We start from the raw sequence: 15,550 nt of genomic DNA on the forward strand, positions 1-15,550 counted from the left end.
TATATATATATATATATATATATATGAACAGAAATGTAGTAGCACATTTGTAAATAACACACAAGAAACCCACAGTCGGTGAAAATAAACTTCGAAGAAAATTAGATTCTATATTTCGGCTCCCAACTGTAGCTTTCTTCACTTTCCTGAAGAGGGTTACAGTTGGTAGTCGAAATATAGAATTTTCTTTTATTCGAATTTTATTTTCCTCGACTGTGGGTTTCTTCTGTTTTGTGTATATATATATATATATATATATATATATATATACATATATATATCTTGTAAACATACGAGGTAGGCTAAAGAGGATTCACTGTTGATTATTTTTTTGCTTGTAGCTTCAATACAACGCACAATATTTTTATCTTCCGTTTTGATGTATCTTAATAGTTCTCCTATTGTTGCCGACGTATCGAAATTTCCTGGTTCCATCTTCTGGGCGATATATATATATATATATATATATATAAATATATATATATATATATATATATATATATATATATATATATATACACTGTATATTATACCAAGGGTTTTCCCCCTTTTAAGGGAATTAGCAATGACCTACCTATTACACTTGTTTCCCTCTATGATGCCATATACAGTATGTGGTAAAAGGAATATTTGGAGAACTCGAAAAGACTACGAACAGAATAAGGGTACTGGTAAGTGGTAAGAAGATAAGAAGACAGAGTTGATGCACCTCATTAAAAAATGTTGATATATCGAAATCGATTACGTAAGATATGATGAGGAGGAGGGAAACTGAAAATTAGGAATGCCAATGAAGTGATATCACAAAATCAAAGGATACTCCATTGAGTCAGTCAAGAAAGCTGAGAGACGATTACGACAATGTCATGGAAGATGGTTAAAGTTGGAGGACAGTGTGTGAAAAACAATGAGAAAACCAGGAGGAACGAAGTTAATATCACAGATCAAACTAGGAGAGAAAGGGAGGATAAAGACAAGAGAGGAAAGTCAAACAAAAAAATATGGAAAAAAAAGGGGAAAGAGGGAAGATGTGACAAAAGTTATAAAGGTACTCCAGAAAAGATGGTAAGATAGGTAGTAGACAAGAAGTATATATATACATATTATATATATATATATATATATATATATATATATACATATATATACATATATGTATATATATATATACATACAATATATATATATATATATACACATATATATATATGTATATATATATATATATATATATATATATATATATATATATATATATATATATCAATGGTAGTACAGAAAGAGGAGTATTTGGCAGCCAAAACAGACATGGAACTAAAGACAGGAAGCAAAGGAAACTGCGCGGGTAATTGTGACCAATGAAGAAGGCATATACGAAGGGTAATATTTAGGTTAAACCCATATGTACCAGGAGGTGCACGCCCAATGAAAATGAAATTAAAAGCCCAAGTCACTGAATTAATCTGTTGCCACAGGTCTCACTTGCAGAAGATCCAATCGCTCCATGATAACCCGCAAGTACTGTTTTACTTTTGATTAACTTAAGGTCTGAGAGAAAGAGAGAGAGAGAGAGAGAGAGAGAGAGAGAGAGAGAGAGAGAGAGAGAGAGAGAGAGAGAGAGAGAGAGAGAGAGAGAGAGAGAGAGAGATAGAGATTTTTACTCATATCAGGGAAACTTTCAGTGACCCCCTTCGCCTCCTGCTCCGTTTTCTTTGCGTCAATGAAAACGGGGTCAACGCGCCCCACTGTTAACTGAAGAAAACCCGTTAAGGGATTACCATACTGGGCTATTTTTCCTCCCACATCCTACCTCCAGCTTCCATTTGATTAACTAGAATATGACTTCGTTTTCAGATACCTAGATCTCACTAAGAACATTTCTACAATATATCTAACACTAAGTTAGGTTTACAATATCAGTTCTTCATTCAATTTTGCTATGACGGAAAGAAAATTTTATATTTGGAGATTTGAAAAATTAAATATTGTAACCGAAGTCATTTTCACTCAAACGAACTCTCAACTGTCGACGCTGGTGAAACTCATGTAAGCCCAGTGTGATAACCCTTTTACGTTCTTTCTCCGAGAAAGACGAATTTGTATTCTTGTCTTGATTGCCTTCGTATAATTTCATCCATCCAACGGAAACGCCATTAAGCAGGCCTACACGATCAATAATAATGCGCAATATTCTGTATTGTGCAATATTATTGACGGTGCAGGGATATTGAAGATGTACACGTGTTTAGCCAGTACGTTTGATATCTGCAATATATTATGCCACTCTTCAATACCATCCCTACACCGGTAATGATATTGCACAATATGATATATTGCGCAATAATATTGATCGTATTGGGCCCGATTTAGGATAAAACTCCATCCCCTCCATGACCGTCACATTTCAATTTATTATTATTATTATTATTATTATTATTATTATTATTATTGTTGTTGTTGCACATTTCAATTTATTATTGTTGTTGTTATAGAAGAAAGGGTAGTGAATGGTGGGATGAGGAAACAAAGGTTGTAGAAGAGAAGAAGCGAGCTTTCACAGATTGGTTACAAAATAGGACGAGGGAGTCATATGAGAGGTACAAAGAAAAGAAAAAAGTAGTAAAGCAAAAGGTAAAGGAGGCAAAGAGGAGAGCAGATGTGAAATGGGGTAAGAGTATGACAGAAAATTTTGAAAGTAATAAAAAGATGTTTTGGAAAGAAATTAAGAAAGGAAGAGGCGAATCAAGTAGAGAAGAAAAGGTAAAAGGTGCAGATGGAGAGATGATAATGGAAGAGAAGGCAGTAAGGGGAAGATGGGCAGAATATTTTAGGGAGTTGCTAAATGTGAAGGAGGATAGGGAAGAAAAGATAGCTGCAGTGGGAAATGCGAAGAAAATGAGTGAGGAGTGAGGAGAATGGAGGAGAAATAAGGAAGGATGAGGTGAAGGCAGTTGTTAAGATGATGAAAGCAGGTAAGGCACCTGGTCTGGATGGATGCCATGCAGAATGTCTGATAAAAGGGAGGTACAGTGATGGTGGACTGGCTGGTGAGGTTATTTAATGTTTGCTGGAGAGAGGGTACAGTGCCGGAGGACTGGAGGAGTGCCTGTATAGTTCCTCTTTACAAGGGAAAAGGGGACAAGTGTGAATGTAGTAGTTTCAGAGGGATTAGCTTGTTGAGTGTAGTTGGGAAGGCTTATGGGAGGATCTTGATTGAGAGGATTAGGAGAGGAACAGAAGGAGTAATTGGTGAGGAACAGTGTGGATTTAGGACAGGTAGAGGTTGTGTAGATCAGATCTTTGTGGTAAGACAGATATGTGAGAAAGCTATAGGAAAGGGGAAGGATGTTTTTTTGGGCTTTTATGGATCTGGAAAAGGCCTATGATAGGGTAGACAGAAAGGCACTGTGGGAGGTTATGCAGATATACGGGATAGGAGGAAAGCTTCTGGGAGCTGTCAAGAGTTTTTATGAGAGTAGTTGAGCTTGTGTCAGGATTGGAAATGGAGAGAGTGAGTGGTTCGAGGTAAAGGTGGGACTTCGTCAGGGATGCGTTATGTTGCCCTGGCTGTTCAACTTATACATGGATGGGGTGGTGCGAGAGGTAAATGCAAGGGTAGTGGGGCAGGGATTGGAGATGGTTAAAGAAAATGGAGAAAAGTGGGAGGTGAGCCAGCTGTTGTTTGCGGACGACACTGCGCTTGTGGCAGGATCGGAGGGATTGAGGAAGTTGGTGGCAGAGTTTGGGTGAGTATGTGATAGAAGAAAGCTATATATAAATGTAGGTAAACGTAAGGTGATGAGATGTACAAGGGGTGAAAGTGGCAGTAGACTGGAAGTGAACATTAAGGGAGAGCGACTGGAGGAAGTGGATAGTTTTAGATACTTGGGTGCAAATGTGGCAGGAAAAAGTGGAGTGAAGATGGAGGTATAATGTAGATTGAGAGAAGCGAGTAAATGCCTTGGTGGATTAAAGAGTGTAATGAGGAATAGACATTTGGGAATGGATGCTAAGAGGAGACTGTATGAAGGAGTGATTGTGCCAACAGCAATGTATGGGGCAGAAACATGGAACATAAGAGAAGAGGAGAAAAGGAGTTTGAATGTGTTTGAGATGAGGTGTCTGAGAAGTATGATGGGGGTTACTAGGCTAGATAGAATAAGAAATGAGGAGGTGAGGAGGAGAACGGTAGTGGAAAAGGAGCTGGGAGATACGGTTGATGAAAGAATATTAGGATGGTTTGGACACATGGAAAGAATGAGTGAAGAAAGACTAGTAAAAGAGGTATGGAGGGCAGATGTGGAGGGACTGAACATGAGGGGACGTCCTAGGATGAGGTGGATGGATGGGGTGAAGGGAGCTTTGGGGAAGAGGGGAATGTCTGTTGAGGAAGGATGGGAGAGGACAGAAGACAGGGGTGAATGGAGAATGGTTGTATATGGATGATGTTGTGATTGCATGAGGTGGAATGGGTGGGGGGATGGGGGGGTGAGGTAGTATGTGTGAGCAAAATTTGACGCAGCCCGAAGGGATTTCTCCCCGTCCTCTCCTTTTATGCAATGGGGGGACAGAGAGGGGGGGTCGCCGATTTAATGAAGCGGCCTTGCTGTCTTGCGACACTGCTTCTGACCCAGGGCAGTGGACAAGGCGCAGGGATGACCCGTCATCCAGGAGGTGCTCAGATAAGAGGGAGGGTGGAGGGGTGTGGAGTGTATTCAGGGATGGAATGGGTGGAAATGATTTTATGCCTTTCCCTTTTTGGCTACCTCCCTTGTAAGGGGAAAAAAGCCTTGGTATATGTATGTATGTATGTATGTATTATTATTATTATTATTTGGGAAACTTCATTCAACATTTCTCAAATTGAAAAACAAAAACTAAACTTCTCCGCTAAAGTCCTCTGTATCCTAACCCCCCTAAGTAATGCACATAGGTAAAAATAACAGTAAGTACGATTACAAGTTATTTGGAAATTCGTTAACAAAAGTGGATAGTGAAAAAGATCTCGGCGTAATTATCAGTAACGACCTCAAATCATCCAAGCAGTGTATTTCAGCCTCTGAGAAAGCAAATAAGATTCTAGGACTGATTGCGCGATCTTTTGATTTCAAAAGTCCATCACTCATTAACAAGCTATATAAATCGTTAGTTCGTCCACATTTGGAATATGCCGTTTCCGTATGGTCACCGAATCTCATTATGGACATTGACAGACTGGAAAAAGTACAACGGCGAGCCACAAAACTGATTCCAAATATCAAAAATAAATCATACGAAAATCGACTAAAACATATGAATCTGTTTTCCCTAAAAAAGCGTAGACTCAGAGGTGACTTGATACAGGTCTTTAAAATTCTAAAGGGAATTGACAACATCAAAAGTGACCAAATTTTTACATTGAATGAGAATCAGACAAGAAACAATGGTCTCAAACTGTCCGGAAATAGATTCAATTTGGAAGTAGGTAGAAACAACTTTGCCAACCGTGTAGTTAATGAATGGAATAAACTTCCTGCACAGGTAGTGCAATGTAGTTCAGTTCGAAGCTTTAAGAATCATTTAGATAAATACCTAAGTAAGATGCTGTAATGATTATGATATATCTTATATTATTTGGTTTTGTTTTGTTATTATTTGTCTGTCTGATTTTCATATATTATTAGTTATATGTCAATTTATTATCATTTACTATTTACCTGTTTGTTTATTATTTAACTATACCTATGCATTTATTTATTTTATTTGTTATTTACATTATCATAGTTTTTATTTATTTTATTATTATTAATATGAGGTTTTTTTCGCATCTGACCTAGATATGGACCAAAAGGTCTCCTGTCGGCATGCTCCGCCTTTGTAATCCTTTGTAACTTTATTGTCGCATTTTTTTTTCGTTTATTTGTTTATCTTATCTATTCATTAATTTGTTCTATTTAATTATTTTATCTATTGTGCACGACGGGGGACGGGGGGGAGGAGGGATCGTGGAATTTCCTCTCGATTTTCATTTGAGCGCCAGAGGATGTTATGCATTTCAAGGAGAGCCCTCGGTCGGACCACTTTTGACATCCATGACCATGCATGTTGCAATTACGAAACTTAGTCTCTCTCTCTCTCTCTCTTTGATTATTGATTTATTTAGATTCCAATATGTCCTGCGCGACATTCATCTCTCTGTAACTATTTAAGTTTGTAAATTGCTTGCCGCCATTAAGCGTAATAAATGTATCAAACCAAATCAATCTCTCTCTCTCTCTCTCTATCTCACACACACACACACATATACAGAGAGAGAGAGGGGGAGGTAAAGAGGGAGGGAGAGAGAGGGAGAGAGAGAGAGAGAGAGAGAGAGAGAGAGAGAGAGAGAGAGAGAGAGAGGAGAAAGGGAGAGAGAGAGAGAGAGAGAGAGAGAGAGAGAGAGAGAGAGAGAGAGAGAGAGAGAGAGAGAGAGAGAGAGAGAGAAAGAGAGAGAGAGAGAGAGAGGAGGGAGAAAGGTGAGAGAGAGAGAAGAAACATGACATCTCCTAAACTGCGGTGGAAAAAAAAACCTAAATATCCCAAATATGGGAAGTGAGGAATATATATATATATATATATATATATATATATATATATATATATATATATATATATATATATATATATATATATATATATATAGACTGGTACACGTCAGCAAGCGAGTAAGCCAAGCCGCCTACGCCTACACACGCGCGCACAAACGAACGGGACCTGCCACACGTAACGGCTTACGAGACTTGAATGCGTAGGTAGGAAGTGAACTCCCGCTGTCCTTCGATACATAAATAAACGAAATAAGTTGATAAACGAAATAAAAGGGTAAACACGAGGCATACCACAATTTATGATCACTCGCCTCCATTCGTGATCATCGAAAAAAAAAAAAAATATATATATATATATATATATATATATATATATATATATATATATATATATATATTGGAACCTAACAAAAGACGTTCTTAACCTACAGCCATCTCTTCGATCAGGATAGAAACGTGTCAGTCAATACGTTAAAGAGAAAAAATGGCAATTCATATTCTCGAGCGATTCTATATTCCTACGCTCCCTTCCGCAGACGTACGGACCCACATGTGTGGCGGGGGCGGGGAGACCTTCCTACACGACGTCAACTTGCTCCACCCCGGTTTCCAGGCTTAAAAGAATGCAATAAATAAATAAATAAATAAATAATAATAATAATAATAATAATAATAATAATAATAATAATAATGATAAAAAGAGAACAAATCTTCGACGGAAACATCATCAGTTGAGGACCCAATGTGGGTCTTTTATGAGAGGTCAAATCAGGTCACAGCTGGCATGTGCAACTGGAAAATCAGGAGAGAAGATGCCCACGGAAGTGATGGTGTTATCAAAATTAGTGTTAAAATTAAGACATGAGAGAGAGAGAGAGAGAGATAGATAGAGAGAGAGAGAGAGAAAGAGAGAGAGAAAGAGCCTTTGGAATCAGACACTGAGGAGCAGGAAGAAAGTAAGTCAATGGTATACAAACAAAAGAAAAATATGTTAGAAAAAATAAAATAAAATAAAATAGAATAAAATAAGTGTCCCAAAGATGCAAATAAGCTTTTATTTATTTATTTTATTTTTGCTTATATCATCATAATTTGTATTTACCTATTTCTATTTATCATTATTATAATTTTTTTCGCATCCGACCTAGTTATGCAAGGAACTGAGTTTCTTTGACATACCGAAGACAAAGAACAAAACACTGAACCCTAACGTATATAACATTTTGAGAAGGGTCTAGAAATATACGAAGATTTATAGAGTAATGACATTAATGAGAAATTAAAGGTATAGAAAATGGGAACAAAATTATGTAAGAAACAGAAATCAATAGACCTAGTCGTATGGAACAGAACCATTCTAACAAAGATCTACTGCAGCCCCTCATACAAAGGAAAAAGTAAACGATATACAAAGACCTATTATCTAGAAATAACTAAACTAGAAATATGTATTAAATAAATAAATAATAAATAATAATAAGTAAAATAATTAATAATACATAAATGATAATAAATAATAATATATTAATACTATTAATAGAATTAATTATTAATTATTCATTATTATTAATAATCAATTATTAATAATTAATTAAAATAATTATCAATAAAATTAATAATTAAAATAATAATAGATAGATAAATAATAAATAATAACTAATAAATTAATAAACTAGAAATAAGTAAACTAAATAAGCTAGAATAAGTAAACGATATACAAAGGCCTATTAGCTAGAAAGATATCAAGAGTAACATTGAAGAATAACAGGTGATTTCCAGGACCTGGACAATGTCAATTATCCAGGTTTAGGTGAAAATAAAACGTGGGGAACAGAATTGGTCAAATGGATTTGGTCAAACATTATTTTCTACATTACCACTTAGACCAGACAACCAGAGTGGCCCATCACACAAGAAAATTACTCACTTTTACCTGATCTGATCTTTATCAAAAGGACCTATGAGAGGTACCTGCATGTTTGGGTCCACCAAGATGGTTTCCAGAGGTACCAATTTTCCAAAACCCATCAATCTTCTCACCTCCAACATGAGGTGCAGCCCTGAAGGGCTGACACTCAGTCCCCGAACTGGGCCCAAGGATTTATTCTACACAAACTATTTCTTCCACTTTTTCACACACAGCTGATAACCAGTAGCTAGTTCCCTTCGTCCTATTTTCAGTCATTGAAACAGAAACAGTACCAAAATTTCTTCCCATAGAGATCTGTGTGAGAGCCTCAGGACTACTGCCGGCTGCTATGGGGATGCGGGTTTTCCACTTGGTGAAGCTCAGGGCAACAATTATTATCATCTTTACAATAATGTAAAAGATGGAGTCACATATATTGGTCCCCGAAAGGAAGACTACATACTCAGACTTTATCTTTTAACTGGTAAGAATACAACAATGGTAGAAAATATATAATCTTTGTCAGATAAAAAAAAAAGTTAACTATGAAAGATTTAGGAATAAAGTGAGGGAAAATAGGTTACTCTAAAATTGCACTTAGAAGTAATCATACATGAAGTATTTCTACCATTGTACAATGAATGAGAACATTCATCAAAATTACCTGAGTCCCAGCAACGAGAATGATTCGGTTTAATAAATAGTGCAAGATGGTACAGGAAGAAAAAACTAAGCTATGGAGTAGCTGCATTAGGTACAAAAGTAAATTAGACAAATTGCATAACAAATGAAACATAAAATAAACTTTAAAAAAAACATTGTAATGAAAATTAACTTATCTTATTCATAATAAACAAACTTGGGCTGCAAAATTAGCATAAATGCTGTAGCTAGAAACCATTCTAAAATAGGGATAAAAGGCCCCAAACTTCATACAAAAAATGCCAGCGTTTTCCATATTAGAAAAAACATGCTTTTCAATTTTTCTTTGTTTCATTCTAACTTCTAATAAAATATTACCACTGATGAAAATGAAAATCAAATACAGAGTATGAAACATAAAATAAAACTAAACAAGAGAACATCTATAGGTATGTTATATAAAGGAAAACAGGATGAAATAGATAAAAAATATAACAATGAATGAAATGAACATGAAACTGAGGAAAATTGAGGGGAAGATTACAGAAAAAAATCTAAATAAAACTGATGTAAAGACAAGGAGAACTGACTCAAAACCTGGCATGAATTTAATAGAAAAACATGATAGTCTGTAATTCGCAAACAGACTCTTCAAAGAATACTGGAACAAAATAAGCAAAAACAATCAAAAAAAATTTTTTTTGGTGGAAACTACAACCATAGGGTAGTCAGAAAATTTAGTAAAATATCCGAAGGGACTAAAAGACTACAATGAGCCCCCTCATCAAAGAAAATGCAAAATACGGTAACAACCGTTGTATAAAAATATTTGGAAATGAAATATAGCTACCAGACTACTAGCATATGAAATAAAGCATGATCAATACAATGCAATGATAACCAATTCATTAATATGCCAACCGTTTAAGTCACCATCACTTGTCACGTGCTAGCGGAGGTTCGAATCCTTGGCTGTACCACGTTTCAGTTTCTGCATGTATGCCTCCTCGAGCTTCTCGATGTTGATGGCTCAGAATTAAAGTGAATTGTGGTTGATAAATGTAAATCTGTTCACTGGGACCCATTCAGTGTTGTACTAAAATGCCAATGTCTATATAGATATGATGATTTCTGGTAAGTGGTAATATACTCAAAACAGAAACAAGATATTGACATGAAAGAAAATAGTATGGAAAACCTAACGAGTTTAAGAAATTGTTACTATCACATAGCTATAATGAGATGACTGAGCAAGAGAGTAGTTAAATTTGTGCCACAAAAAGATGGGCCCACATACGTCATGAATGAACACAGGGTAAGCTTATGATACTCCAATATCTGAGTAAATCGCCTAATAGAAAATCTAATAATTGCAATATCCATTCATTTTACTCAAAACCCAAAATCTCTCTAATAACTGTATTTCCTCCACATTTTCACATAAGGAGAGTTTAACAACTATTTCCCTCCCCCTCCTCCTCCTCCTCCTACTTCTACTACTACTGCTACTATTAATAAATAAATAAATACTCCCACTTAGATACAACACAAACATCAGTCTAACGTTTCTTCCCCAAATAATCTATGGGAGAACCTAAGGACTAATGATAGCCACTGTGGATCTGCTGGTTTTGAGTCATTGAAATTTAAGGTAACAATTACTACTATTGATGATAGCTAACATTTATGATATAAGTAATAACAATATCTAATTATACATTGCAGTGATGGCCGTCATTGATGAATGCAGTGATCCCAGCACTGGTTGCAGTGATGTGAGTGCTGAGTGCACTGTACTGGCTGCAGTGATCCCAGTGCTAACTACATTTATATCAGTGCTAGTTCCAACGTGTGACCAAAATTCTCCCAGCAGGCTATCACAAGAAACTGATGGATACATGATTCCGTGCTGAGCCCATACACCCAACAAGCTGGCGGCACACTAGGCTAGTATGCTACTTGCTTTTGCTATGGAGTAGAAACGACTTCGGTTACAATATTCTATATTTCCATAAGAACATTTCAACAATGTGTCTAACATTCAGCTTTTCTCTACATGAGGCAAGAGTAATTTGACATTTGGATATTTGCAAAAAATCGTACCGTAACTGAGGTAGTTTCAGCTCAAACGAAATTGTAAAAGCAAGTAGCATGCTAGCAAGAAATGCTTAGTGTGCCGTCAACTTTACTCATCTCGTGACCTCACGCAAAACACAAACAGCAGCACATAACAAGAGGGCTACATCAGTAGCACACTATTTGGACACGAACAAATAATTTTACCCACATAAACTTTTTCATGATACAAAATTAAAAATATCTGTTTGTCATTTTTTTCTATTCACGAAAGTTACCTAACTGTAAGCTAAACACTACATAGGAAAATATATCACGTGCTCGACAGAAAAAAAATCATATTGACGTGAGAAATGTAACGTGGGCGAAAAACTTTGCTCGATACTGTACCACACAATGTGTCCACGTTTTCATCCAGGTGGCGGGGTACGTTCTTCAAGACAGACCACCAAACCCAACACTCCACCCACAGCAGGGTGCCGGGGTAGGGTCCCTCTCAGGATGAGCGAGACACTATCCACCGCAATCCCGCATAACAATAACAACACATTTCTAACTTAGTGAGAGTTTATATAGTGACTACTTAGTCTCCGACAATGCGACGTCATGATGGTTTTCATCAAGAATCACCAATCGACGGAAACTACTCTCGTAAAAGAGACAAAATCGTGTCTGTGTAAATCCACACTAGTGACCTATGGGACCGCCTGGTGATCGTTGCCGGTTACCCGGGGGGCCGTGGGTCTCCCGTAAGAGAGACCTGGGGTGTGTGAGGTCGTTTTGTTCCCGTATGAGACAGTAGCGTGTATGCACACATATCACCCACATCGTTCATGATGTGCTCGTGGCTGTCATAACAATTCTTGTGTTCTTTGTAGGAAGTAATAATTTCTGTGTCAGTGATAGTTTGTCACAAACTCCTTTCATCGGAAGGCTAGGACGGTGCCTCTTATAGAGGACTTTGTAGCGTCAATGAACCATGCCTTTGGTTCAACTTCGCCGGTGGCAGGATTCGAACCGTCGTCCCCTCGACCTTCGCTGCAAGTAACGACGCCCTAACCTGTTCAGCCAGCGAGCTTCCCCAGTGTCAGTGACAACATATTAGTGTGATGATAATGAGAATTATGGTGACATTGGTAGTAATCTATATATCACTAGTGGTGATTTTAAAGGTGCTGGAAGATGTCGTGTTGTTAAATCCTTTGGTGATGGCAGTAACGGCGGTGATGTGATGTGATGGTCGTGCTATTGTAATGGTGATGAATGCAAATTACAAGTGGTGACAGCTGTAATATTAGCAATAATGACAATGGCACTTGTAATAACTGAAATAATAATGGTGATAGTAATTGCACGATGAAAGTAATGGTAACCACAATGGCATCAACAAGATTATCCACAAATATAAAAGTGGACGTGGATGTGGAAGTGGGAGTGGATTATCCACAGATCATAACAGTAGTGTGATGCTGCCATTAAGCCAGTTTTTTTGTCAAAAAAGTTGCCAAATTTGGGTGCAAATAATGTTACCATCTCAATATGGCGAAATATTTCTAATGGAAAAAAAATAAAACCTTATCTTCGTTTCAGAACATCCATGCATTCAGCACGACTATCGGCCTTTTTTCACGAAAAGGACGAATTTAGTAACGCAATAAAACAGTGATTTTTAATTATAACGTGTTTAGAAATGAATTTATGTTTATTTTCAATGTGGAATAAATGTTTTCTTAGTTGTGTTCCAGTCTACCTAGGGTCAAGAACGTTATCGCATTCCACACCTAAAAAACATAAACAGATGTGGGAGGATTGCCAGACACCCCTGAAAGAATTTGTACGCTTCGTCCGCGACCCTGCAGTGAAAGTTAGATCCGCGTATTTACTTGTGTATCACATCTCGGTAACCCGGACTGTGAGCATCGATATAAGCATCACGCTAAAGGCAGGGACGTGGAAGAATGATGATACAAACAAAATCATGTGTGAAACAACCCTGACACTGACCGCAAGGCAGGTCCAGTATTTTCCAAGACCTCCAACCACTTGACTTAGAGTCTACAAACTTCCCAAACAACACACTTACCTCTGTATTCATTCTCCGCTTCCTCCTCGTCTTATGTCCCTTTTCTTCATTACTCTTCCTGTACTGAAACCTCTCACATCAAAGTTCATTTAAAATAGCCGCCTTCTAACGTTGAAAGGGCATTGAAATCACCAACACAACCACCTATGCCATTACACCTGTTTCTGTTTATCACTATCACTGGGTTCCAGTAATGAGTCGTGTGTAAACAAACATGAGCGCACCCGAACGTTGTCACCATAGGATATTTTTCATTTCCATGTTCTGTATATACGAACATTATCTTAAATAAACTTACTTACCAAGCTACTGGAAATTTTAGATTGTTATGAGCGTGTCTATCTACATGAACAAATGTTATTACTGATATTTAAGTTTTCGAACTGTTACTTCTCTTCATACCATTCGGAAACAACATATTTCAAATGTGTACGAAGTAACGATTTATATAGGTTATTAATGACAGATGTGTTTTTTAAAATCAAAGATCACGCAACTACCCCTAAGATCACATTTTCGTTCTCTGAGGGGGGAATACTCTGCTTACATGATTATTATATAATTTTACCTCAACTAAGTCGGTGACACTTGTTTTGAATGGGAGGTCGATCTATTGAAGGATTACAGATTAAGGGTATTTCGCTGCAACAGCGTCATATGAAGGGTTTGTTCTAGCAAACACCAAACACAATCAACTGTAGGAAGCAACACCACAGTAGAATGATTAAAACGGTCGCAGAGTTCCACTTTTGTCGTTAATTCTAGCTGCCGCCACGCGATTTTAATCAGACGATGAAAAACCCCGCCCCGCTTCTGAAGATACAGGATTGATAATGAAATATGACAACCATAAAAAAAGAAGATGAAAATTCCATTTATTAGATTTTGCACAACATATAGTAATATACGAATCAAATAAAGAATCTATCCCCATCCCGTGAGGTTAGGGGATTCCTCGTGTGAGCAAAGTTGAGGCAGATTCTTTACTTGCAAAGACCTCTCTGCTAACTATAGGATGCAACATGATACCGATTCACTGATGCCTATAGAAATGCTGGTCTAACCCTCAGGCTGCCTCCGTCACAAGAAATTTGAGAAGTATGGTCTCATATCCAAAGCGGAAAAATAGTATAGAAACAGTGATGTAAGAGCAGAAATTCAGGATATAAAGTAACGTAATAATAATAATGATAATAATAATAATGATAATAATAATAATAATAATAATAATAATAATAATGATAATAATAATGATAATAATAATTATAATAATGATGATAATAATAATGATGATAATAATAATGATAATAATAATAATAATAATAATAATGAGGATGATAATAATAATGATAATAATAATAATGATAATAATAATAATAATAATAATAAATTAAAAGTTTCCAGAGAGAAATATTTCAACGTATAACTCGGTGCTTTATCGCAAGGTTTATACAAATTACCTGACAAATTTAGATAAATCTGGTTTACCAGCATTAACTTCATTGTACTCTTATTGCATTTTTTTCTTGAAATACAATGCATGTGCTCAAGGGAGTGCATGTCAATATTGGACTGATGAGTACCACTGGAATTTGAAAAAAAAAAAAAATCTACCCAAACTTGATAATGGAAAAATGATTGATGCAGTGGTCGATCCAGTCATCCAAGATTTTGACATTATACTTATTTATTATAATTACTGTGGAACATATATTTACAGGTATTGGTTCTGACCCGGGCAATGGACAGATGGTAGGTATTTGATCTGTCATCCACAAAGAGCTAGGCGTCGTGGATGGCAGTGGGTACGTGCCTTGACTGGCTACCTTCCTTATACGGCGGAAGAAACCTGAACATTCCTCTTTGGAATGGTATGATTTATTACAAAACTTACAGTATACAATTTCCCCCTTACCTTGCTCTCCGGACTGTCCACACGTCAACTCGTATTTTTTTTTCGGTCAGCTGCCATTTTCTTCCTTATTCCAGTTATTTCTTTCACCTTATTTTCAGTTTTTTCCATTTCCCTATTGAACCGAGTCTCCCTTGCTCCAGTCGTTTTTTTCGTTTTATTTTTATTTTTTTCTGCTATACTATGTCCATTTATCGTTTTAGTTGATTATTTTGTTCGGAGAAGAAAGGCGGTAGGTTTGTCCATGATGTACAGCAAAAGGGAACTGTTAATTGGGAATTTATTATGAAAAAATTCTTGTGGAGTTGTGGTGGTGTCTCCCAAAGTGAATGCATTGCAATAAAATCCACTAGGAGATGATA

At 36.7% G+C, this 15,550-nt stretch overlaps 1 protein-coding gene across 1 annotated transcript in view; it reads right to left on the reverse strand.

Annotated features, from left to right (window-relative positions):
• Positions 1–13,428, reverse strand: part of Rgl (Ral guanine nucleotide dissociation stimulator-like) — a 235,468-nt gene extending 222,040 nt beyond the window's left edge. Inside the window, exon 1 of the mRNA XM_076185502.1 lies at positions 13,277–13,428. Coding sequence (XP_076041617.1) covers positions 13,277–13,288 — 12 coding nt within the window. The 5' untranslated portion in view covers positions 13,289–13,428. The remainder of the gene's footprint in view (positions 1–13,276) is intronic.
• Between the last annotated feature and the right edge of the window lie 2,122 nt (positions 13,429–15,550).

The sequence above is a fragment of the Oratosquilla oratoria genome, chromosome 5 (genome assembly GCF_046742065.1).
Source record: "Oratosquilla oratoria isolate Oo_2021 chromosome 5, ASM4674206v1, whole genome shotgun sequence".
NCBI lineage: Eukaryota > Metazoa > Arthropoda > Malacostraca > Stomatopoda > Squillidae > Oratosquilla > Oratosquilla oratoria.